Genomic DNA, 27,034 nt, shown 5'->3' on the forward strand with positions numbered 1-27,034 from the left:
GATCCCAGTGTTGGGCATCCCTGAAATATTTTTCTATTGTTTCCCCATTTCATCTTCAGGTAGACACAGAGACTCTACATTTGCAACATGTTTGAAGCATATTCACTGATTAAATGTTTGACAAAACCAAAGCAGGAGCTGAAGGTTGATAATTTTCAACCCACTTAAGGCTCATAGTAAATGCAGGACTCCCCCCCCACCACCTTTAGATTTCTTGCTACTTGTTGACATGAAATAAAAGCATACTGCTGGACATTGTCAGTAGGAATGCATTATTATTCACACTTTTCTAGCTGTTGAAATATCTCAATGATACCGTAGCACAGTGAATTTTAGCCTATACCACATTTCTTCTTGTTGCTGAAGTCATGGATGGATTACATGTTCTAGGGATATGACACTTAAATGCAAGTATTTTGTTCTCAAGATTACAAAGAAAGGAAAAGTTAAAGATAAGTTAGAAAAGGGCAAATGTGCAGTAACCTTTCTTGAGAGCTATGCTTTAGGCACACAAACAGTGAGAACCTTAAAAAAATTAAAGACATAAATAAAATAAAATAAAAAATGTGTTAAATTTTGCAACCAATGCTGACAGCTAAGCTGCGTAACTGCCTGAGAACTTCAGCTTTGCAAGACTATATGAAGCAGTGCACTTAATGTTCCAGGCAAAGAGAACAGGAGTTCTCATCAGGTACAATATAGTAGAGTAAGCAGAATTCCATCAGACGTTGAAGACTGATGAAAAACAGGACATCTGACTCAATTTCAGCACTGCTACAAGATTTGAGGAATTTCTATTCCGGGTGAGAAACACGGTGCCAACAAAGATGCAACTGATGCTTTTTGTGATGAATTCTTCAGTTACATGGAACAGAGTTTTTTCCTGGACAAGATGTACCAGGCTGTTTCAACTGGACTGTACTGAAAGGGCATGCCCATAAAAACTTGAGCATCTTGAGCTGCACTGCATGCTGATTTTGGACTATCTGTGTTTTTTGGGTATCTGTAAACTCACAGGATCACATTAATATGGCTCATCAAAAGCTTGCTTTAATTCTTACAATATATGACTCTGTCACAGCCAGCATGGCTTTATACCACAATGCAGCAAGATGTTCACGTACCTGTCTTGTTCGCACCATGTGTACTCAAAGTTAAACATACTTTATGATATAACACCTGGCATGTCACTATAACGGGGCTCAATGTTTTTCATGCATGTTGTAGTGACAGAGTGGTGTAAACATTGTATGATGTAACTACCACCAGTTTTATAGATCTGAGGATGGCAATACATATTGCTAGAACCACTAATCCAGTAATTGTGTTAACATAGGAATCTTGGCAAATAAATTGGTTTTCAAAAGACGACTTAAATGCAAAATTAGAGACCACCTCCTGCACTGAATGAACATTTCAGGAAACCATCTTATAACATGCTTTTTCTTAAATGTTGTCTCTGCAAGTAGAGTCCCTTCCCCCTCCCTTGCACGCACACACGCATCAAAATTCTCAACTTACATGTGGATGGAAACTTGCACTATTAAATAATGTTTTAATAACTAAATCACCTGCAATTCTAATACCAAGTGTGTGGTGGTCTAATATGTACAGAACTAGACTTCAGCCGTCACACCAATGATCCAGTTACTGTTGGTGAGTTTTCAAGTTTACATTGTGATATCTTCGCAGTTCCATAAATTGAACACTTGACTTCTTGTGTACTATTTTGTAGACAGAACGTGTAACTGTAATGTGATTCTTGAAGTACTACTGATAAACTGCATTTACTTAATCATGTCAAACTTATGAGAATTTATTTACCTTGGACCATCTATTGGCATTTTCAAAAATTTCATTAGCTGACTTTTTTGAATTCATATACTTGTGTAATGTAACAAGGACAAGGTCTGCATCTTTTAACAATGGACGTGGAATCTCAGTAATGTATTTTTGTGAGCAGATATGTACAATTAAAACAGAAAGCTGATAAACAAGAAACAAATTTTTTATTTACATATTCCACTGTAATCTAATAATGCACAAAAACTTTAACAGCCAAGAATTTCAGTCTTTCACATCTATCTCTGTATCTGTATGTAATACTGAATGCATGCAGTTTAAACACATATATATTCTATTCCAGTCACAAAAGAAAATGGATGCATCAAAAGCTGGCACAGCGCAAGACAAAAAAATTGCACGACTCCTTCCGGCACTAGTGATGTGACATACAGTAATTAATGTACACGTCAGCTGTGTAACAAAATTACAAACAATAACAACCATCTGTATTTCACTGAGCTTTAGTTCTCTTAATATCAGTTAACACTTACAACAGCAAAGAATTAAGAAAACAATGATAATAACCAAAAAATGTATTAAGAAACTCAGGTAATTTGTTGCCCCTTTTCTGTTGGGCATATTTCATTCCAACAAAGCTGTTATTCCAAACATATGACAATAACAATTAAGTAATTACTAAGATCTGTATTAAATGCTGTGATGTGAAATGGTACATAATAAAGACACCTCTTCCAAATAACTGACTAACACCCTGACAATGTTTATGATCTATAGTACTTTGAGATCATTACATTGACTAAATACAGTTCCTTGCCCAGACATGTTCCAGTACTATTGCACTGTCATAAGGTACAAGATTTATTACAATTCAAATCTGGTTGTGCATGAGGTGTTCCATTTCAGTTGCAACAGGCATGCCTTTACTATAGTCTGTCATCTACAATGGTTTCAGTGATGGCATTAATAAAATTTTGACTACTCACAGCTTACAATAAATTATTGCACTGTACACAAAACCACTGCTATAACTATCTCAATTTACTCAGCATGAAAAAGCTGCAATAAAGCTCCTCTCTGCTATGAAACTGTTTCTGATTCCCAGACAATCATAGCAGACAGCTCCAGCAACAACAAACAAAACCCTCTGTAAACAATTTTTTACTGTAATGAACCAGAGACACACTAGCATCTCAAAAACATGATGATTAAACAAAAATTTAATAACAACACTTCTGAAGAACCACTGCAAATGGTGAACTGTAATAAAAGCATGTCTATTCTGACTTAGTTAGAGAGCCATATTCACAATCAAATGTTTAATAAAATAGTAAAACAAACAACTAATAATGGTAATACAGTCCTCAAAAATATCTTGGCTACAGTAAGAAACAAAAAATTGTGTTTTGCTCTAAGTTATTATTACAAAGCACTTCACTGTGGTACAAATGCAACCTTACAGCTACAAGTTTTAAAAATCAAATATCATTATCCGTTAACACAACATTTAAACCTCTACATTCAGTCAATGGACTGCAGGTACAAACAACATAGTGTAAAAATATTAAGTTCATGCTTCTTTAAGATTAGCAAATTCATAAGCAACAGACAGACAGAAGGTGTGATTCCAACATGCCAAGTTAACTCTTGACCAACTTCATCATTACTATTTCATAGAAACTTCTTGAGCTTCCAGCTGCGTCCAGTGGCGTAATCTTCATCAGCTTCCAGCCAAATATTCCCTGACAGCTACTGACTGTTCTGTGGGTGATGGTATTGTCTTTATAATACCTGTGCTACCAACCATATCATCACTAGCACTTAATCCTTTCATTTGTAAGGGAATGTTCTCACTTTGCATCCACTGTGCAAACTTGTTGTTGGTTCCCATGCTGTATTCAGCTGTCTTTATTGAGGCTATTACTGTTACTTTAACACCTGTGGGTTCTTTTATGGTGGTCCCAGAACCCACTTGTTGAAGACAGGAAACATATATTATGAAGAACAATTTGATTTCTATATTATAAAGCTATTGTACAATGACTCGTTTCACAAATGGACGGGTAGTGCCTGGCTGAAAGCCTATAGGATATGAATCGTTCGGAGCTCAAGAAGATTTCATTAGGTTGCACTTCTGCAAGACTAGGTTTTGCAATCTCAAATTGTCACTAATAGTTTTGGGAAGACTATGACAGGAGCAGAAAATTTTTGACAATAACTGTACATATAATAATGAATACACCAAAGCCAAAAATTTCAACCAGGATAAACATCAAAGACCTCACAAGTCTGTTTCACCTAGTGAATGTAATCACAAAATTGCAGCGATCTACACTGGTTTTTAAATGGCAATATGTATACTTTTTGTTGTTGGTATTTCCCAAGACACACTTCATGTTATCTAGCAGTTCAGTGGGCAATGATGTATACATATATGTAAAGGAAGAAAAAATCTGAAAAATAAGGGCTAAATGCCCCTCTCCTTAGACACATACAGTATCTTATTTAATGTAATGTATTTAGAAATGTGATTTAACTACTATGTCACCCAGGACTTCAATATGCATTAAAAGGAAATGACTCTTTAAAGATTACTGTATTCAAGAAAATAAATATTAAATGGATGTGCTTATCAGTAGATGCTGTGCAAGTTTCTAGCATGAGTTACAACTACAAAGGAATTTATACTCTGATCAGGTACTTCACAAGTTGCTTGTACAAAACCCTGCAAAACTGGTACCAGTAAAACTGTTACCAGATTTATCAGATTGGAATGTGCCATACCCTGCCTAATCATCTGGCACTTCTCCTGTATGTTCCAGGAGGTGATTCGTCAAAATTCGTTTGGTGGGGAACTGTCGCGGGCAAAGGTGGCAGGGGTACGGATTCCCTCCTGTGTGTAGGCGCATGTGCTTTCTAAGTTCGTTGCCCCAAGCAAAACAGCTGCCACACAGGGAGCACTCGTGGGGGCGCTCAACTGTGTGCATGCCACGTATGTGCCTGTACAGGGCACTCCTCCAGCGGAACGTCTTACCGCACTGGTCGCACGTCTCAGTCGGTACATCGACGTGTGTACGCAGGTGCTTCGCGAGGTCGCCATTGCGCCCAAACTTTTTATTACACTGAGGACAGGCAAATGGTCTGAAACAAGAAATAAAAGTGTTAAACAATGAAAAGTCCGGGGTGGAGTAACAACAGTACTCAAAGGATAGATCGCTATACAACACATGGAGGAGGCACTGTGTCACAGACTGGCACAATGAAAAAGAATTGCAGAAATATTTCAGCCTGACTGCCTTAGCACCTCGTGATAGAGGTCATGTGTGTGCGAGTTGTTATTGTGTGAATGTGTGTATTTTCTCTACTTTTGAAGAATGACTTTCACTGAAAGCTGAAATATTTGTTGCATCTTTTTTCACTGTGCCTGTCTGCAACTGTAGTAGCAATCTATCATTTACACAGGAAAGTATTAGTATTAGATACTATTGCACATATGGTGTTAATTTTGATAGTACAAAAGGGAGAACAATATACACAACTTACGGCTTCTGTTCTGTGTGGAAGTTCCAGATCAAGGTACAACATGCAAAGGAGTATCACAGTTCTTACTACTATTTTAGTTTTCTCTCTTACTAATTTTGTGTTGTCACCGCCAGACACCACACTTGCTAGGTGGTAGCCTTTAAATCGGCCGCGGTCCGGTAGTATACGTCGGACCCACGTGTCGCCACTATCAGTGATTGCAGACCGAGCGCCGCCACACGGCAGGTCTAGAGAGACTTCCTAGCACTCGCCCCAGTTGTACAGCCGACTTTGCTAGCGATGGTTCACTGACAAATTACGCTCTCATTTGCCGAGACGATAGTTAGCATAGCCTTCAGCTACGTCATTTGCTATGACCTAGCAAGGCGCCATTATCAACTGCTATTTATCTTGTGAGGCATGTACCGTCAGACCGATGTTCACCAATTATGGATTAAAGTTAAATATTCCAGAAGCTACGTACTATTTTTGCTACTATAAGACCTTGACCTGTTCCAGACCTCACGCCATCCTGCGTGAGCTTAAAAGCGTGCCTTTCGGCTACCTCACAGTGGCTTGGCTGTCTTGCCAAGTCACAACAAATTTCTCAGTCATTCACTCACACTTCATGTTCCATAAATCCATTCATGAAGACGACTTTCCAGGAATATGGAATGAGTCGTTTTAAACTAAAGTTCCACTGTACATATGTATTCTAGCTCGAAAAATGATTCATATGAAATTAGCAAAGTTTTCAGTCTTGTTTATGTGCCTGTTTACATGTCAATGCCTCTACAATTCAGTGAGTTGTTGCCTTTACTCAAGGTACACATTAACAGGCAATGGCAACCAACACAGTTAACTTCTGTAAAGTACGCTAACAACAAATTATGACTAGTGCTAATCTACTCACACTGATAATTACGGAAATTACTTATAGATTAGTCTACATACATAATTTTACCGATTTCAGAAATCAGTATCAGGTGCTTATATATCGGAAAAGTGGAAAACTGCTCAAACTGAACATTTTTGCTGACTTAAAATTCTCATGCATGAGTCTAAATATTTTGCCAAACTATAGGAGTGCTTAATAACGTTACCTTGTTTTTAAATAACTATGGATTACTTGTTATAGACTTTAACACCAGAATCTAAGACTCTTTTCTGAGTACTAGATAGGAATGCATAGGCTATATGAAAATTATTTCTGCTGCTAGTATTCTTCTTCTTGCACCTTTGTTCCATGTCTGTGCAGGGTCGATATGATTATTAGCAGATTTGGTAAGGTTAATTTAAGGGGTGGCCGGATGCCCTTCCTGTCAACACCGCTGGACTGAACATATGCACCTCAACTGTCTGTGTGCAGTCTCATATACACATGAAAGTGCGTGAAAGTTTTCTAAATGTGTGTGAATCGCGTAGCTGAGGTGGTACTTGGGTACCAGTCTGGTTACTGCTATTCAGGTGTAGGAAACTGTCCAGAAGCCATGTCCCGACTTGCCGGTACACCACCCCTTGTCGTTAATCTGTGGGGCAGTCTTGATACTTGGCCAATGCAACACACAATCCCAGAAGTGGTGCTTTAACATGCACGGCTATCAGGGAAGGTATTTTTACTAGTATTGTGGTTGGGAATTTCGCCATTCATCTTCAGTTCACTTTGTTATCAACCACAAATCCGTTCTAAAAAGGTAACGTGGCAGCACGGTCGAATATTTCTGCTGGGGATTTACAATGACTTGTTGAGTCCATGCCACGTTGAACTGCTGCACTACAGTGGGCAAAAGGAGGTCCACCACAATATTAGGAGGTGTCCCACTACTTCTTTCACCTCAGTGTAATGTATTAACAGGGTGAATGGCTCACCTGTACTGTTTGTAAGTAGTCAGTCAATCATATTTCCCTGTTCTGTTATTTTAGCTCCTCTGTTGTTTTCTTTATCTTTTAATCCCATGTTTAGCACCTTTTGCACTTTCTCCATCCACTGTCTTACAATGTGTGAGATGGAGTGACTGTGTGTGTCAACGTGAGTGAGGTGGGAGTGAGTGGGTGTGGGTCATTTTTAACCTTTGTGTCCTTTTTTTAAAATGATGCTGAAAACCTCAACATTCAGTTGCCAAAAACTCAGAGAGCGCACGTGCCGCTCACACCCCACATTCTTCTCCCCCCCCCCCCCCCCCCCTCCTACTAATATCTGTCACACAACTTTGCAATGAACATTGCTACCTGCCATGTAGCTAACAGGTATTTTCCATCACTGAATTTAGATAATGAGATAACTTTTAAGAATGGCTAATGAATAGGAGCCCAAATATAGCATGTATTTTGCAAATTAACTCTTTAAATAGTTCTTATTCTCTATAATAACAGTTTTTTGAGTGGGGTGTGTGCTGTTGCAAAACCTTCAACAACTTTCTCCACCAAATGGTCTTTGCTCAGTTCAATAATTACAGAAAGTGCAGAACACTAATTTTGAATCTATAACATTTAAGCCCTGATTAACATACTGCACAGCCCTTTCTTGGGCATTCACTACCATGTGACTCATCCTCAACAACTCCACCAATACAAGCGAGAAGGTGCTATATTTGCACTTTAGAGTAAGACACTCGACATGGTCACCAATGGGAATAGCTAAATTGATAGAAATTGAAATACTGTACATTGACCGGCTCTGTTTCCTAATCACTACTGATTTTAGCTAGGAGACAAATGTATGTGTTTCTTTATTCTAAGTTACTACGTCTGATGGAGCAATTCTGTTGCCTTATGCAATATGTATCTTACAGAGACTGTTCGACAACCGACATTTCACATGGAACCAAAACGTAAATTACAAGTGCACTGACACGTCATTGTCTTTATGTGCAAGTGTGCTCTATTTTTGCAGATGTGTTCTTACCTATGTTCTCTTTCCAAATTTGAGTTCACTAGATGAAGTGCAACACCAGTAATCAAAAATTGCTCTTCACCTCCTTGGCACATGACAGATCTTCTCAACAGTGATACTGCAGAACACAGAGTGAGAGCACGAAAGATGAAACGTAAGCTCAGCCACTCACACCTTTGCATTTTGAGTGATTGGGCCTACATTTTAGCTTTCAAGTTGAGAGCAGCCACTACCTTACATCCAATCATGGATAAGGTCAAAGAGCAACAGCATATCAAGTCAAACTGTGAAGCCTACACACCTACTTGGCTGCATTATCTGCCGCGTCATTTCCCAATTCCCAAATGGCATAGTAATGGTAAGAATGACACTTATTTTGTCTCTCTCTCTCTCTCTCTCTCTCTCTCTCTCTCAACTCAAGATGGGAATTCTAGATATTTCGAACCATAGATATTTCGAACCATTTTATTTGGAAGATGTAAGTGCTGGATTGTCGGAAGAGCACTTGGGGAATTTGAACAGATGATGAATTTCAGCCACCAAGCTAATTGTAAGTGCTCTGCGTATAGAGATCAGTGTCAGATATCCTAAATTCATTGAGAAGTCAGATTCTGACGTCATAGTCAGAGAAGGTGACAGAGCAACCAAGGCCCCACTATAAAATTTGGTGCTTATTATGATATTAAGAAATTTAACATTTAAAACTCATTTTTGAAGTATCAATTTGTTGTGGTCTGTCAAGTTTGAAATTATCCTTGGTCTTATCATAGCCACTAATATACTTCACCCACTCTCATCTTCACAGCTTCTCTTTCAATAATAATGGTAATTTAGTTCTAGGCATTGGGATGGGGGAAAAGGTCTTTATTTACACTCTAACTGCATTCTATAGTATTGCTGACTTGCAAACTGTCCTTCTCATGGAGTAATTTCACATAATAATCCCTAGTTATTAGGGGAAAGTAAGAAATTAAGTTTCTTACCTTTAACCTTTGTGGCTTCTTATGTCACTGAAGCAAACCCCATGAATGCAGCTGCTAATTAATAATCCCCAGTTTTATTAGAGGAAAGTATGAAAGTAAGTTTCTTACCTTTCACCTGTATGGGTTCTCACATGTCGCTCAAGTGAACCCCTTGAATGCAACTGCAGTTTACAATAGGGGCATTCATTTTCCGCCTCAGCATTGGGTTCAAGATGCCTTCGAATATGAATCCGAAGCGTTGTCTTCCTCAAAAACCTGCGCCCACATGGCTCGCACTCAAATTGTCCAATAGCTTTTGAGGTTGCCCCATGTGCATCTTCCAAATGATATCTGGGAAGGAATAGCAAATGTAATCAAATGAAGAATTAGCTGGTGTAACAAGGTGGAAGTTGATAATCATAGGGGGGTGGGAGGGGGGGGGGAAGCAGAAAAAGCAGGCAAAGGGGAAATCTACAAGGGTGACAAATTTCCTTCGCATTTTTCCAAGGAATTGTTGCTGAATGAATAAAAGAAAGCCAGAACAATCACACAAGATACAACGATTAAACATATATGACAGAGCACAACATGGCCAGCCTACAGCTATTTTAATGATTTATTAATGTTGAACTTTTAATGACTTCCATTGTTCTGTCATTACACATAAAATTCAGAATGCTGGGCCATTCATTCATTCATTCATCATATTATGTAGATCCTATCAAGAAAGAAAACCTTCAGCTATGCAGGACTAGTCAAGGTACACATTCAATTAAGAGATACATAATAATGACAATAATCTATCACTTTATTGCTCAATACAGTTTGTATTTATGCTAGCTGATGGTAATCAAGTGCATTAGAAGGAATGTTACTAAGCAGAATTGACTAATACATGTTCAAAGTGATCGCTGATCCTTTCTGGTGTTGGGAATGTCGTAACTGAACTCTGTGAATGGACCAGAATTAGTCCCTTTATTTATCTCAAAATAAAAAAAGAAAACAACGAGTAACTTATAACACAAAGTAATTGTGTAACAGTTACCGCACAACTGCTTGTTGAGATTCCCAGAATCATAAGCGAGGTAGTTCAGGCCCAACCTCTACCAGTATTTGACACAATTTCAGATAAAAACACTCGCCATCTAAAAAAGATGCTGGGTCCCAGGCTGAGTCCTATGTCGTATTATGCAGCATGTATCGTGCACGGACCATTCAACTGTCTACAACTGGATGGCACCAGAGCTTCAGGCAAATGTCATTATGTTCATGCACTTTTTATTTTACAAACATGTTCTTAAGCATATTACCTTTCCAAATTAGGCTTCACCAGATGTTCTGCAATACCAGTAACCAAACACTGGTTACATTTTCAATGTTTATATGCAGAAAACAAAGCTATTTCAAACTATTCCTGATAGAACAGTTCACACTGATACAGTTTGCTATGAAAATATATTTATTAGGTAATTTTTCTTTTTCACATTTTGAGATATAATTCACATTTATTGCCAATTCCACTTTTTCAGATTCCTACTAATGCCCCTTCCATAGTTCCCATGTGAAATGATCCTGATGGATGTGGAGGTCCTCATGGATATGGAGTAAGTGCCAACAATCATTCTAATGGACATGTACATAATCCACAAATTTACAACATAAGATGCACTGCGACATCTTGGTAACACTGCAGCAAGCCAAATGGAAAGCATTTTGAATACATTATCAAAAGTGTAACATCTAAAGAACAATTATGTCAGAGTGTATAGTAAATACTAATGCAAAATTTCACTTCTAACTGCCACATTAGGAATTTAATACCAAACCTGAGTGCAATCCTGCGATGAAACTTTTCTCCGCATTCGTGACATTCGTACCGCAGTGCTCCTTGGGGAACAGCTAGCTCGGTACAGCTGGCAACATGCTTGTCATAGTCTGGCTTAAACCTGAAACAGATTAGTGTAATTTATGAGATCATGGACACTCCGGTGGCCACTTCTACTGATATTTCCAACTTCTTAATACAAGAGTTCTCTCTCTTCTGACAACTACTTCATCCTCAGCTGATAGGCATCACTGGATATGGATATGAAGGGGCATGTGGTCAGCACACTGCTCTCACAGCCACTGTCAGTTTTCGTTACGGGAGCTGCTACTTCTCAATCAAGTAGCTCCTCAATTTGCCTCACAACAGTTGAGTCCACTCTGCTTGCCAACAATGCTCAGCAGACTGGATGGTCACTGACTCAAGTGCTAGCCAGCGCGATAGTGGTTGATTTCGGTGATCTAATGGGAACCTGTGTTACCACTGCAGCAATGCCAGTGGCGTTCATATCTTGTATTATCATCACAAATATCACAGTTTATTTGAAGCTAACTTCATTACTTTTTTCTTATGTTTATTATCTTTGAGCTGCAACTTGTATTTTATTGTTTGTAGATTGGAGATGGTTTTCGAACAACTCTATTATCAACACTCATCCTGTCCAAACCAAACATACAAATGAAGCAATAAGTTACAAACAGTCAAGATTTACAAAAACATATTCTCCTCTGAATACAAACTTATGTGAACAAAACACACATTATTTATGTTTCAGATGGAAATGAGCACTTTTGAAACTGCATATCTTAGAACGTGTCCTGAATGTATACATTATTACAGAAAGATAACCACCAACATTAAATCTCAGAACATTTCAAAAAATTTAATGTTGGTGATTGTGTTCCAGCAATAATGTATAGTTTGAGTACACACATTCCAAAATAATCAGTATCCAATGTGCGGTGCTATTTGAAGTACAAATATCCCCCACCCCTCCCAGTGAAATTTTGCATTCAGAGAAGAATTTATATTTCTAAATTAAGTCTGTCTGTAAATTGCACTGAATTGGAAGCTTCCTGGCAGATCAAAATTGTGTACTAGACCAGGACTTGAACCTGACACCTTTGCGTTTCATGAGCAAGGGCTCTACAGACAGCTATCTGAGCACAACTCACGATCCATCCTCACAGCTTTGCTTCCACCAGTACGTCATTGGCTACCTACCAAACTTCAGAGAAGGTCCCCATGCTTCATTTGTATTTTTTTTTTTTGACAGGGTGACTGTTGACAATGGAGCTGTTCTGAAACACGTCCAGTGTATGAATAATAAGGAACACATTGCAGCTCAGAGGTAATAAATGTGTCATCTTTTAAATAACTGAAGAGTGGAAATGTCAAATGTTCTAAGTGCCATATTTCTGTAAAACACGTTTTCTTGATACTCTGTCACATGTCCTTAGACTTTTTCCAAGTTCCAGATGTTGTAGGAAATGTTTCAGACACTTGTTAGTGGGCAGTGCATGGCCTTTGTGCCAAATAGTGCTTGCCTCTGGAGTTCTAAGTTTCACTGCATCAAGGTCTTCTCCATGTAATTTATATACAGTTTGTAAGGAAAACAAGGTCCATGTAAGCTTTTGTCTGTATTAAAAGGACTACTTCGTAACTGGAGTAGATAATTTGGGTTTCAAAAACAGCAAAAAAAGTTATAGAAGTGAACAGACAAAACAATGTGTGTCTGGAAAATGTTATGAAAGCTACAGCTATAAACCTATTCCACGTAAGTGCAAGGTATGCAGCTGACTTCTCTGATTTTAAAGATGCTGCTGAAATATTGTTGTCAATACAGGCTACATGCCTCTCCAAATGCAATATGATAAAAATGTCTCAAACGAATCCATCTCAAATAGTTAGTACAAATTCTTACTCTAAAATATAAAAATGTAAATGTACTCAAGGACCACATCACTGATGTATGCCATGCTGTACTTCATCTGAAAGATAAGCCATGTTTATCAATTGCAAAACAGAAAGACCTGTTGTTGATAGTGCCATTTCTTCCTCAACTGCACAGAGTACTAGGGTACACTTCGCAAAGTTTGATCCCATGAATGAAGTTCTACAAGAAACAGGAGTAAATACTGAGAGATATTTTGCTGCATTTAATTTAGTTATTCTCTTGTAAAAAATTTAAAAGATACGAGAAATGGTTTTTGTTGACTATATTTGTACTAGTAAAAATAAGACTCTTGTATTCCTGTACTTGTATTATCACAGATAAAACTGTCTCAGTACTATTGACATTTGTTAGAACCAGTCAGTTCCCTCATATCACACAGAGAATGTTTTTAACAGATTATTTGTTTTCTAACTTTGTCTCATTATTTTTTGCAGTGATGCGGTGAGCACCATAATTCTATGGTACCAGAGTACTTTCTCAGTCTTTCGGATAGAAATAAGTTATGTATAAAAAGACATAGGCTACAGTGTATTTTATTCTCCTGACAAATGTGAGATTAGGAATTGAGAATGTGTGGCTTTTCCACTCCAATTATTGTCAGCTGCAAGGCAAGGTGTCTGCAAAACACTTGATAACTCACTTTTTCCCCTTCATTACAGGCCAGCTATGGACCATGCTTAAACCGCCAAGTCAGATTCATTTATAAGCAACTGCATAAAACCAATTTTATCATGCCATATGTGTTTGCCTTATGGTATGATAAAACTGGTTTTATACAGTTGCCCATGGATAGATCTAACGTGACAATTCTCAACATAATATTACAGAACAGGACAATAAAAGTTAAAGATGTTGCTAAGTTAACTTTAGGATTTCTCCAATATCTTTGTCTGTTTACTTTTCTCCTGCTCTCTTCTGCTGTCCATTTTCGCCTCTGTCTTTTTGGAGCTGTTTTTTCTTTGAAAACTTTCCATCTCTTAATTTTGTTTTTATATTTTGCTGTCTTTCATTTCTTGATTATTTATGCCAATTTCTTGAAGATCTTCATGCATTTTCCTGCACCAATTGGGCCTGTCTTTAATTTTACAAAATGCTGCACAACTTTTTTTATTGTCAGTCTGCTAGGACTTCTTCTTTGGATGCATATAAAGAACATGACCCCTCTTTTCCTAATCTTGTTTGTAATTTTTTCCATGTGACTGTATACTTCTACGTAACTTTTTTATTTAAATATTTCTAATGTTGTCCTATTTCATAAGACCTTCCTCACAATTTCCCTTTCCTTTTCCCTGGTTTCTTCATTTTGTTTCATTGGTCCCAAAAGTAGTGTTTCTCATGCATAAGTGCATTGTTTCCGAATTAATTCCTTAACGAGCAGTTTTTGCATTTCAAAACAATGATTTTTCATTAATAATATCTTTTAAAAAGAGAGGTGTTAAGTCCATCTCTGGTAATCTTGCTGTGAGTGCTTCATTTTCCATCCATTTCATTGGATGACTTCCACATACTTAAATTTTTGTGTTATTCTGGTATTTACATAATTTATATTTCGTTTTGATGGTGCAGCCTTGTTGTTTGTCGTTACCTCTGTCTTTTTAAAGGCAATTTTTTGCCCTGCTTTTCCTGCAGTTTGTTTAAATTTTTCTACGCTTTTGTGCTACCACCATTTTTTTTGCCAAAATTGTGAAATCACCTTCAGAAGCTAAACAATCAATTTTGAGGTTATCTCTTTTCCAGCCAATTTTTATTTTACTTTTGAAGTTAATTTCTGCAAATTTCTTCCTCCATTCATTGACCACTTTTTCAAGTACACAGTTAAACAAGATTGGAAATAGTCCATGACTGGAAATAGTCAATTGCCTTGTCTCTCTTGTCATCATATGAAATGAAGCTGAAATTTCTCTCATGAATTTTATTTTAGATTTTGTATTTTTCAGTATTTCCTTTAAGAGCTGCTGTGTTTTATCATTGATCTGTTCATTCATAACTTAATTATGTACTGCATATGAAATTTAAAGAGTTCATGTACTAAGATGCCAGTGTTACAATTTCAATGTCCCTAATGATGCCTCTACCACAGGATTGGTCATCAAATAATTTATCAACAACTGAGGCACCGCATAATTTCCAGAGTTATGTCTTATTTCAGAAATGTATGTATGATTAATGTTTGTAAGAGATTTCCACTCAGTATTGCTATATCTGACTTAACAATCTCCCCACAGAATATTATTATTCAATAGTGTGAATACAAATGGAAATGATGCAAGTATGAGGTGGTATCCAAAAGTTCCCAAAATATATTAATTAGAATTAGTATGCCTCACCTACATCTTATTCTGCACCATCACCTTCAAAGTCGTCCCCTTCTGAGTGAGTACACTGATCCCAATGTTTCTGCCACTTTCGAAATGGCTTTCTTTGTTAGGGTGTTCAGCACCTTTGTGATTCTGCTTGAATCTCTTTCACTGTATGAAATGTCTGCCCCTTCAATTTCATTTTCATCGTGACACCTAGTAGCATTTCAGTGTACTTGGGATCATTTGTGCATATAAAATGTAAATTTCACAAAATTTCGGATATCACCTCATATTTTCACAACAGAACAGCAAATAGACAGCCACTCAAAACAACTTGCACAGTTACAGAAACTACATAATGTAATTTTAGCCTGTTAGTCGGACTGACCTGAACTTGGCGAAACATTTCCTGCACCTGTATGGCCTGGGCGGAATGACACCTGTGTGTTGTATCTTTATGTGCTTGTTAAGCTCGCCACACCACGCAAAGCGCTTCCCACAGAGGTGGCACACAAAGGGCCGTTCTCCCGTGTGAGTGCTGCGCATGTGCACTTTTGCACACCTTTTTGTTTTGAACCTGCAAGACAGTTATGGTAAATTGTCAGCATTCCTAGAAAACAAACAAAAATTCATATATCTCTCTCTCTCTCTCTCTCTCTCTCACACACACACACACACACACACACACACACACACACACACACACACACACACACACACACATACATGGTCCATTGATCGTGACTGGGCCAAATATCCCAAGAAATAAGTGTCAAATGAAAAAGCTACAAAGAACGAAACTTGTCTAGCTTGAAGGGGGAAACCAGATGGCGCTATGGTTGGCCCGCTGGATGGCGCGACCATTGGTCAAATGGATATCGACTGTGTTTTTATAAATAGGAACCCCCATTTTTTATTACATATTCGTGTAGTACGTAAAGAAATATGAATGTTTTAGTTGGACCACTTTTTTCGCTTTGTGATAGATGGCGCTGTAATAGTCACAAACATATAAGTACATGGTATCACGTAACATTCCACCAGTGCAGACGGTATTTGCTTCGTGATACATTACCCGTGTTAAAATGGACCATTTACCAATTGCGGAAAAGGTTGATATCGTGTTGATGTATGGCTAATGTGATCAAAATGCCCAATGAGTGTGTGCTATGTATGCTGCTAGGTATCCTGGATGACATCATCTGTTCACTGGATAGTTACGTTATTTAAGGAAACAGGAAATGTTCAGCTACATTTGAAATTTCAACCATGACCTGCAACAATGATGATGCCCAAGTAGGTGTTTTAGCTGCTGTTGCAGCTAATCCACACATCAGTAGCAGACAAATTGCACGAGAATCGGGAATCTCAAAAACGTTGGTGTTGAGAATGCTACATCAACATCGATTGCACCCGTACCATATTTCTATGCACAAGGAATTGCATGGCGATGACTTTGAACGTCGTGTACAGTTCCGGTTTCCGCCTTCAAGCTAGACGAGTTTCGTTCTTTGTAGTTTTTTCGCTTGATGCTTATTTTGTGAGATATTTGGTCCAGTCACTATCAATGGACCACCCTGTATATATACACTGGCATAACCAACTCTTAACCAAACTATAATCTTTCAGTCTAACCTAGATCTTGGGCTATGCCTTAAAGAAGTCTGTAACAACAAACTTCATTCATGAAATAGTTTCTCGGCATACTGCATTCACTGGCCTCACTAACTCGCAACCAAGCTATTAACTTTCAAACTAACCTAATTTTATTAATTAACCTAATAAGTTTCAGTCTGATAACACAGTAACCAAAACATGTCATGAAGTAAAGTAATAAATAATAATTTTTAAAAATCATTAAATAATCTAAACAGTATTATTCACAGAAACGTAGAAATGGTTGTAATACTCTGATTTGAAATTTATAGATTTAATAAATCATTATTTAAATCAAAAACTCATTTATTAAATGTAATGTCCATTATAGGAGTATTCTTTTCATTAACTTGTCAAACACCACTATTATTGTTAAGGGTGATTCTTTTAGTTGTAAACAAAGTCTGAAGCAATTGATCAGACAGCAAGCAGTTAACAGCTATATGAAGTGGTCACAGCTGTTGCACAATATGAAAAAGAGGGAGGATGTTTTTGTAGTTTTCTGCTGGTGTTAAGCATAGTCATATCAAGTTTTTGACTACTGGATAGTTCAGAGACAAGTTGGATGTAGTCCATGGGTAGGGATCTGTGCGAGTGTGGATATCTACAGAAATAGTTACCTTGCAGATAATAGCATGTGCGTTTACAGGTATCCATGGATTATCTGTGGATATCTGCAGTAATAAATGCTGTATACTGCAGTGCCCCAAGTAAGGATATATTCGTTGTTAACATCTGCAAGGGTTAAATATGGTGACACGTTCTTTTTCTTGGTTTTCCACTTTTAAATGTGCATTCTGTTTCTGTCCTATAAGCAACTGCCTTAACTCTAGTTAATTCCTGTTTCTTGTGCAGTAACAGAGTACAATAACACAACTAAAAAAAGCAACCACAATGTGATAAGTAGGCCCTTATAATACAAGCTGTCAACTTTTGTGTTAAGTATATTTACAAGTATGCAATGCAGTGCTTGTTACAGTGAGAAGAGTAACTCATCAACATAATTTAGCATTGCGGTAATTGATGTAAGTGTGACTAACATGGGCCATGACTTCATTTGCCTTCCCCTTGCAGCGGAAATTATCCACAGAAAAAATTTCAAAATCTGCTTCAGTATTTTATAACTTTCTGGCTGTATTGAGAGAACAGCATGCCATGATGTAATTCACTATGGTTATCTAAATTACAAGGCCTGTGGATAGAATGGTAAAAATTGGTTATGAAATTTCTCCTCATACAATAGCTTTCTACATAACTAAGGAGCAAATGTGCTTGTGCTACTCTTGTATGAAAAAAAAAAGTAAGTTTAGATTTGATGTAACAGCCATTGAAATATACTCAGCATTAATTCACATCAAAGCTGAGTGCAAACTTCAGCTGAAAAAAATTCAGACTAGGCCCAAGCCTTTTGTCAGAACAGTGATGGGTTCAATTGCTTTGTGAAAATTTAATATATGCAGATATAGGTCTTGCGAATACAGATAGCATTTTTCTCTGTGCCTCTGTAAAGACCATTTACTACAGGGCTTCACAACATACGTGCTCGCGGAGCAAGCTGTGAGCAGCAAGGCGCGAGCACAGAGCAGCGCGAGCACGCTACCCCCACTACCGGACCAGAGCGGAGAGTGGGGAGAGTCACGTGGGGTACACAACAGCTGCCGCCAGTCAATGTAAATCCGCGGCCACCTGCAGGGATATCACTCACGAATTATTACTGCGACAAATGAAACAAATAAAGGAGAATGTACACGTGCCACATAATTTTATTAGCTTAGTGTATGCCTCTACCATCTGTAGACACTGAAACTAAAGAATTCCACGACAATCCTATATTTTCAACACTTTCTTCAACACTACTTAAAATATCACCTCCGGTTGTAGTGTTCTTCATGGCTACTGCATCGAGGAGCTCCTCCCTCACCTGAAGATCTCTATTAACACCTCTAATAAATATGGCAAGCTGCGCTGTTCCAGTGATACCAACACTTTCGTCCAGAGCTAGAGAATACGCCATAAAATCTTTACAGATATTAGCAAGCTGGCTCTGGACGTCGTCTGCCATGTCCTGTATGCGACGCATAATGGTCATGTTAGATAATGGCACAATCCGAAACTGTTCAACTTGAGATGGACACAAATGTTCCGCTGCAACTACCAAACATTCTTTTATTAAACTTCCTGGCAGATTAAAACTGTGTGCCCGACCGAGACTCGAACTCGGGACCTTTGCCTTTCGCGAGCAAGTGCTCTACCATCTGAGCTACCGAAGCTAGACTCACGCCCGGTCCTCACAGCTTTACTTCTGCCAGTATCTCGTCTCCTACATTCCAAACTTTACAGAAGCTCTCCTGCGACCTTGCAGAACTAGCACTCCTGGAAGAAAGGATACTGCGGAGACATGGCTTAGCCACAGCCTGGGGGATGTTTCCAGAATGAGATTTTCACTCTGCAGCGGAGTGTGCACTGATATGAAACTTCCTGGCAGATTAAAACTGTGTGCCCGACCGAGACTCGAACTCGGGACCTTTGCCTTCCGCGGGCAAGTGCTCTACCATCTGAGCTACCGAAGCTAGACTCACGCCCGGTCCTCACAGCTTTACTTCTGCCAGCATCTCGTCTCCTACATTCCAAACTTTATTAAATCGCCATCAGTTAAGGGACGCAGGGATTTTGCTAAAAGCAAAGCAATTTTGTAACCCACTCTGAGAGCTGCCTCAGTTGATTTTTCTTTGTCGTCCAGATCTTCTTCGGATAGCTTCCTTTTAAGTTTAATAACTTCCTGTGCACGATCTGGTCAATCACTTTTCCCACGTCCGTAGTCTTTCGCGTGGTACGACATATAATGTCGCTGCAAATTAAATTTCGTAAAAGAATTCAGCGTTTTGTGACATAGTAAACATTTTGCAACACCATCTTTTTCAGTAAACAGATACAATTCCTCCCAATGGGAGTTGAACTGTGAAAGCATGGTTGGGGTTACACAACGGCGACTTCACATGATTCTTAACCAGCGAAGTGACTGTTAGAGCTGATCGTAGTACTTTAAACGTTACACAGTCGGCGCGAATTCAATAGGCACGCTGCGGCCCTATGCAAACGTGCGTGTGCATTTCCCCTCCCTCCCTACTCCGCGATCTTGAAGCTGCTCGCGAGCACGTGCCTGAGCACACGCGAGTACTCGCGCTCAAAACCGGCCAGTTGTTAAGCCCTGATTTACTACATTATTCTGCCAAAAATACTGGAAACTAAGAAGTAATATTTGCTATTAGGATGACCAGATGCAGTTGTTTAAAAAGGAGGACAAACAATTTAAAAAAGGAGGACAAAGGAAGAAAAAAAAAAAGAGGACACAAACGGGTCAACTGCAGATGAGGATACCACCCGTCGGCTTTGGACAAGTCAAATATTTTACGTAACTCACTCGGTTAAATATTACACTCACAAATCACACGTGCACTACAGGAAGCCATGCCAATACAGAGCGAAGATACGTAAGGAAATTTTAAATAATCGATTATTTGCATTCGCTTATACGTCGATCAATGATAACATCGACGATCCTGGTGCCACCTACTAACACCGCCTTCCAGCGTTTTTATCCCGAAGGCTGTGCCAATAGGTAAAGTATTTAAGACAAGAGCAATAGAACGGGACGAATTGTAAATTTAGCTGTATTACACTCAGCTTTGCGAAAAAGCCGGACACTGTAAAAATCCGCCTGGACCCCGGACAAAGAGCTAAAAAGGAGGACATGTCCGGATAAATCTGGACGTTTGGTCACCCTATTTGCGATGGATGGTGTCTGTTGACTGGAGAAACACCTGGAAGGATGTTTCATCGCTGTATTTGACAATGTTTAATCTCAGTCCACAGGACTTTTGGTGCAGCTAAATTGTAGATTAGATGAAGTGGCAACCTGGGAACTTTCCCTCTACAGCACATAGAGCACCAAAGCATCAGTTTTGTACAGCCAAAGAGAAGATATTTTAGATAATTAATGAGTGGTGACAAAAGATGCAAGTATCTCGAATGCCGAAATTGAAACTGTCCAATGCTTTTGGCTCACTGTTTGCAGTATCCTTCAATATTTGCTGCCACAACTATCATGTTTTTACTAATTGTTTGGAATAATGTTTGTGGTGTCAAGACTGGTTTGTAGGATAACCCATGGTCTAGGTTAGTTTGAATATTAATAGTTGGGTTGTGAGTTAGCGAGGCAAATGAATGCAATATGCCAAGAAACTTTCTTGAATGAAGGTTGCATTTACAGACTTAGCCATAGGTCTAGGTTAGATTTAAAGATTCAAAAGTGGAAAATACAGTATGGAATGCAATGATATTAAAAGGATAGTTGCTGCTCACCATATAGCAGAGATGCTGAGCCACAGATAGGCACAACAAAAAGACTGCCAGAAATTGAGCTTTTGGCCAAAGAGGCCTTCGCTGCACATAGAATGCATGTGTGTGCATGTGCTTACACTCCCCCCCCCCCCCCCCCCCCAAACACACAACTGCAATCTCATGTGCATTTGAGTTGCATTTGCGTGCCTTGTTGGCCGAAAGCTCATTTTCTGACAGTTCTTTTTGTTGTGCCTATCTATGACTGAGCATCTCTGCTATATGGTGAATAGCAGCTATCCATTTCATATAGTTAGACTGAAAGATGGTAGTTTGGCTGACAGTTGGCAAAGCCAATGAATGTGACTTTATGACAAGACACTCAAATATATTACTGAACATTTGAATTAGTTACTGAGAAAACAACGCATGTCACTGGCTACATATGTCTCCCTTTACTTTACACAGATAGTTTTGCTGTATGTATTGTGCCACCAATTTATTGTTATCACGGTGATGATTTCTGTAAATTTTGTATTGGATTGGTGCATAAATTTGTAGAGTTTTTCCACAACTTTAATAAACACAACAAATACACACAATAGAGACTTTGTTCATCAATAATATATTCTCCTTTGCTATTTACACAGTCTGTCATCAATGGTGGGACAACTTTTTGATTCTGCGACTGTGGAAATCGGGTGGTATTGAGGCGATGATCTCGTCAAGCCATATTCAGATTGCATTTTCAGCCAGAAAGGAAATTCCTTGAAGGCTGTTCAATAGAGAGTGGGAAAGGTAAAAATCTGAGGGTGCACGATCAGGTGAATAAGGTAGGTATGAAATGACTTCCCAACCACTTCTGTATAGTGTTTTCCGTCAGTCTAGAAGAATGTGGGCGGGCATTATCGTGGAGTAGCATCACTTTACACAGTCTTCCTGATCGTTGTTCTACATCTCATTTGTCAACAATAAATATCAGCAGTGATTGGTACACCTCGGGGGAGCAATTTGTAGTACACCACACTGTCGCTGTTCCACGAGATGCATAATATTATCTTTTGTGGATGCACATAGGTGGTTTGTTTGGGCTCAACCATTGCTTTCTTCTCCTCATGTTAGAATAATGACACCATTTCTCAGCACCAGCAACAATACAGGACAGGAATGGTCAGTGTTGTACACGAGACAATTGATGATGAGCAAGAAGAGATGTGAACATAGCCACCCGCTGTTTTTGTGATTTTGGCTTAGAGCATGCGGTACCCATACACCAGATTTTTGAACCTTCCCCAATGCATGCAAATATTGTACAATGGTGGAACCACCACAGTGTATCACATCTGCCAGTTCTCAAATACACTGATGTGGAACACTGTGGATTAATGCGTTTAAACAATCTTCATCAAACTCGGAGGTCTTCCTGACTGTGGAAAATCACTAATGTCGATATGATCCTCCTTAAAACAAGAAAACAATTTACTTGCCGTGTTCTGTCAAATGGATTTATTTGCCATAAACAGTGCAAATGTTTCTGGCTGCCTGCGCTGCTGTCACCCCTCTACTGAACTCAAACAGAAGAATGTATCGGAAATGTTCTGATTTCTCCACTTGGCACTCCATTTTGTAACATCCACAGCTCCACTCACTATCACCAAATGACAAAATGACAATATGTAAACTCAAATAGCAAGAGTGATCGACAAATAAAAAATGACAATTGATAAATAAACCTATAGCAACCTTAATACCAACATGCAAAACAAAAACTCTACAAACTTATGCACCAATCTAATTTTTCAAATACACTGTATGTTTCATCTTTATATTTATGACAGCATCTGATACAATTGCTTCGTGTCATTGTTATAAAACACGTCATCTCTTTGCTCTCTCTCTCTCACTGACTACTTACACCAGCTGCCAACACACCCCATGCATTTTCACAGCTCACAGCAAATACTGCCACCACTGTTCTGCTAAACACATAAGTAATATCTCCCTTTTTGTTCTTACTTTTTGACACTGATTAGGTACACTGAACAGAACCTGGATCCATCATTACACATCAGAGTCAAAACAGCAGTAAAAAGAAAATGGGAAAAAGTTGGTGAAATTGTGTTCCAAAGAAGGAAAATAGAGTTTTGTCAGCTGGTGAGGTAATGGCTACAGATGACGTTGAAGTTAAGTGTGACAGTGAAGTTATCTTGTCGCGTGTAACAGGTGTAGGTGAAATTAAGTTTTTACCGGCCACCTGATTCTGTCATTCAAAGAAAGTCAACAGTCAATAGCACGTAAATACGCAGGTATTGCAATACTAGTTGGAAGCAACTTTAACCTGCTGAGTACAGACTGGGATGTCTATGGATTCACTGTGAGGGTTACAGACAGACAGTCATGAGAAATGCTTTTGAACATTTCTGAAAACTGTCTTGAGCAGTTAGCTCAGCAGCCCACACACAATGAAAATATTTTAGGCCTTGTAGTTACAAATAGGCCGAACCTTATTGACAATGTCAATATAGAAACAGGGATTAGTGATCTGGATGTCATTGTAGCAGCTTTGATTACAAAAGCTAATAAATCAGTCAAGAAGGCTAGGAAAGTGTTTCTGCTAGACAGAGCAGATAAGCAGCTTTTATTATCTCACTTAGACAATGAATTCACATCACTTAGTTCCAGTAAGATGGGTGTAGAGGAATTGTGGGTAAAGTTTAAGCTGATTGTAAATCTTAGTCTGGAGAGTTATGTGCCTAGTAAGTGGTTAAAGGATGGAAAAGACCCGCCATGGTTTAATAATGAAATTTGGAGGATGCTGAGGAAGCAGAGGCTGTTGCACTATCAGTTTAAAATGGGACACACAGATGACGACAAGCAAAAGTTAGTAGAGATTCGTAGGTCTGTTTTCAGAAAACTGTCTTGAGCAGTTAGCTCGGCAGCCCACATTTTTGACCTTGTACCTACAAATAGGCATACAACAACTATCACTGTCACATCCTAGCAAAAGATCCGGAGAACACGAGGAAATTATGGTCTTATGTAACATCGCTAAGTGGGTCTAAGGCTTCCATACAGTCCCTTGTTGACCAGTCTGGTGTGGTAGTTGAAAATAGCAAGAATTTTGTATTTGTGGGGATCCATAGCCTCCACAGGTTTAATAAATGTAAACATGGTCCGTAGTAGACTGTAATGCAATTTTTATTTAATCGTGTGATTAGCTAATTTCGACTACTTGCCATTGTCAACCACCTGTAAAACCAACATGGAAAAGCACTATATAGTCTGCATATACCACCATGTATAAATAACACTTTACGCACCTCACATTAAGATAAAACATTACTGCACAAATTTCTTACAACCACATGGCAAGTTCCGAAATTCCCCTTCTTGAAATAATTCATATAGGAGAACTGTACAAATGTACCGTCATTTGAACCATTGGACAGCCTGCCGTATGGACGACAGTAATACACACCCCTGGCATAGAGAAACAACTGAAATACTCAAAAATAAATAAATCACCAGGTCAGGATGGAGTCCCAGTTTGATTTTACAAAGAGTGCCCTATGGCTTTGGCCCCTTACCTAGGTTGCATTTATCACGAATCTCAAGCCCAGCATGAAGTCCCAAGCAACTGGAAAAAGGTGCAGTGACTCCAGTATATAAGAAGGGTAAAAGAGTGGACCCGCAAAATTACAGACCAATATCTCTAACTTCCATTTGCTGCAGAATCCTTGAACATATTCTCAGTTTGAATTTAATAAATTTTCTTGAGACTGAGAAGCTTATGTCCATGAATCAGTACAGTTTTAGAAAGCATCGCTCGTGCGAAACACAGCTTGTCCTTTTCTCACATGATATACTGTAAACTACGGATGAAGGGTAACAGACAGATTCCATATTTCTAGATTTCCAGAAAGCATTTGACACAGTGGCCCATTGCAGGCTGTTAATGAAGGTACGAGCATACGGAATAAGTTCGCAGATACACGAGTGGCTCGAAGACTTTGTAACTAAGAGAACTCAGTATGTTGTCCTCGATGACGAGTGTTCATCAGAGACAAGTGTATCATCAGGAATGCCCCAGGGAAGTGCGATAGGATTGCTGTTGTTCTCTATACACAAAAATGATTTTGGGACAGGATGGGCAGCAAGCTGCAGCTGTCTGCTGATAATGCCACAATGTACGATAAGGTGTTGAAGTTTAGTGACTGCAGGGAGATACAAGATGACTTAGACAAAATTTCTAGTTGTGATGAATGGAAGCTAGCCCTAAATGTGGAAAAATTTAAGTTAATGTGGTTAAGTATAAAGGTCAAACCTATAATGTTCAGATACAGTATTTCTAGTATCCTGCTTGACACAGTCAAGTCATTTAAATATCTGGGCATAATGTTGCAATGCGATACGAGATGGAACAAGTATATGGGAACTGTTGTAGGGAAGGCAAATGGTCAACTTCGGTTTATTGGGAGAATTTTACGAAAGAATTGTTCACATGCAAATGAGACTGCACATAAGACCCTAGTGTGACCCATTCTTGAGTGCTGCTTGAGTCTTTTGAATTTGTACCAGGTTGGATTGAAGGAAGACATCAAAGCGATTCAGAGGTGGGCTGCTAGATTTTTTTTTTTTCATTCTGTTTTATAAATATGTTTTTATGATTGCACTGACTCATGAAAAAGATAAATGCCTCATCTGACATAAGTTTCTCCTTATTAAGCCCATTCTCTAAATTTTCTCAATAGAGTTTCTAAAAAAAAAAACACCCACACCATCGCATTTCCTCCAGGATGTCCCATTTGAGCTCCTCTGTAACACTTATTACATGTTGTTTGAACTGGATCAAATGCAGTCATGGATGGATATTATATTCAGCTATAAAGCGTTTTTTTTTTTTTTGTTCTAAAAGAAAGGTTCACCTCATTTTCCATCACATTTATCAAACAATCTATTTATATTTTGTCTCTGTATATGACTCACTCTTACTTCACAGTATTTATGAAATGTATATTGCTGATAGGTAAATTATGTCGTCACTAACACAGTTCGGGCTTAGGAAAGCTTGGTATGAAACACACCAAATGAGCGACACGATGAAGTAAAGAGCGAGGCCATTGCTGAGTTAACTAACCCTTTGTTGCAGACGGCACACTTGTAGGGCGTTTCACCAGCATGTTCCAGCATATGAACAGTGAGCGAGCACTTGATACGGAAACGCTTGCCACATATTTTGCATTCGTGCGGTAGTTCTCCAGTGTGCAGCCGAATATGCACTGTCAGATTGTGCTTGTTGCGGAACCGATTCCCACACTGTGTGCACACAAATGGCTTTTCACCTGTCAACAGAAAGGAAGTCATTATGAGCAAGCTACAGAGGATGAGGGCAATTCCTGCTTTTACTATACTCATCCCTTGTATGTGAAGTTCTCGATCAGTTGCCTTCCTATCTGTTAGCATTTCAGACAATTTTTTTCTATACTGGCATGTCTAAAACTTCTCAATTGACCTACTATTTGATTCAAATATAAAATTTTTCCAAGCAAATTTTTCTCACAACAAAAATAAATGCATTTACAAAATAACAATGACAAACAATACAAATAAAAAATTAAGGATAAGATTTGAGTGAAATGTAACTGCCTCAGGGGAAACAATTGATGTGTTTGATACCTTGAATTTGTATAGCACCCAATACATGCTTAATGTTTCATTCTAAAACATATCTTTCCACAAAATTTGCATTTTTTATAAGGATTTCAGTGAATATTTAAC

General features: G+C 38.6%; 2 protein-coding genes across 5 annotated transcripts in view; one reads left to right on the top strand and one right to left on the bottom strand.

Annotated features, from left to right (window-relative positions):
• The window catches only part of LOC126209776 (U11/U12 small nuclear ribonucleoprotein 35 kDa protein-like), a 99,788-nt gene that overhangs the window by 67,973 nt on the left and 4,781 nt on the right, over positions 1-27,034 (top strand). The window contains exon 6 of one of the 3 annotated variants that reach the window (XM_049938906.1): positions 10,710-10,840. The exons of 1 other annotated variant lie outside the window; for it this stretch is intronic. The gene's annotated coding sequence lies outside the window, so the exon portion shown is untranslated. Of the gene's footprint in view, positions 1-2,146; positions 2,281-10,709; positions 10,841-27,034 lie in introns of those variants that run through there. One more of the 3 variants, XM_049938905.1, reaches the window with a different exon arrangement.
• LOC126209775 (gastrula zinc finger protein XlCGF57.1-like) overlaps positions 1,991-27,034 on the bottom strand; it is a 107,007-nt gene continuing 81,963 nt past the window's right edge. For both annotated transcript variants that reach the window (XM_049938902.1, XM_049938901.1), the window contains exons 8-12: positions 26,394-26,598; positions 15,651-15,839; positions 11,007-11,126; positions 9,310-9,531; positions 1,991-4,944 (exon numbers count right to left, since the gene is read on the bottom strand). In XM_049938902.1, coding sequence (XP_049794859.1) covers positions 4,593-4,944; positions 9,310-9,531; positions 11,007-11,126; positions 15,651-15,839; positions 26,394-26,598 — 1,088 coding nt within the window. In that variant the 3' untranslated portion in view covers positions 1,991-4,592. The remainder of the gene's footprint in view (positions 4,945-9,309; positions 9,532-11,006; positions 11,127-15,650; positions 15,840-26,393; positions 26,599-27,034) is intronic.

This window comes from Schistocerca nitens, chromosome 10 (assembly GCF_023898315.1).
Source record: "Schistocerca nitens isolate TAMUIC-IGC-003100 chromosome 10, iqSchNite1.1, whole genome shotgun sequence".
NCBI lineage: Eukaryota > Metazoa > Arthropoda > Insecta > Orthoptera > Acrididae > Schistocerca > Schistocerca nitens.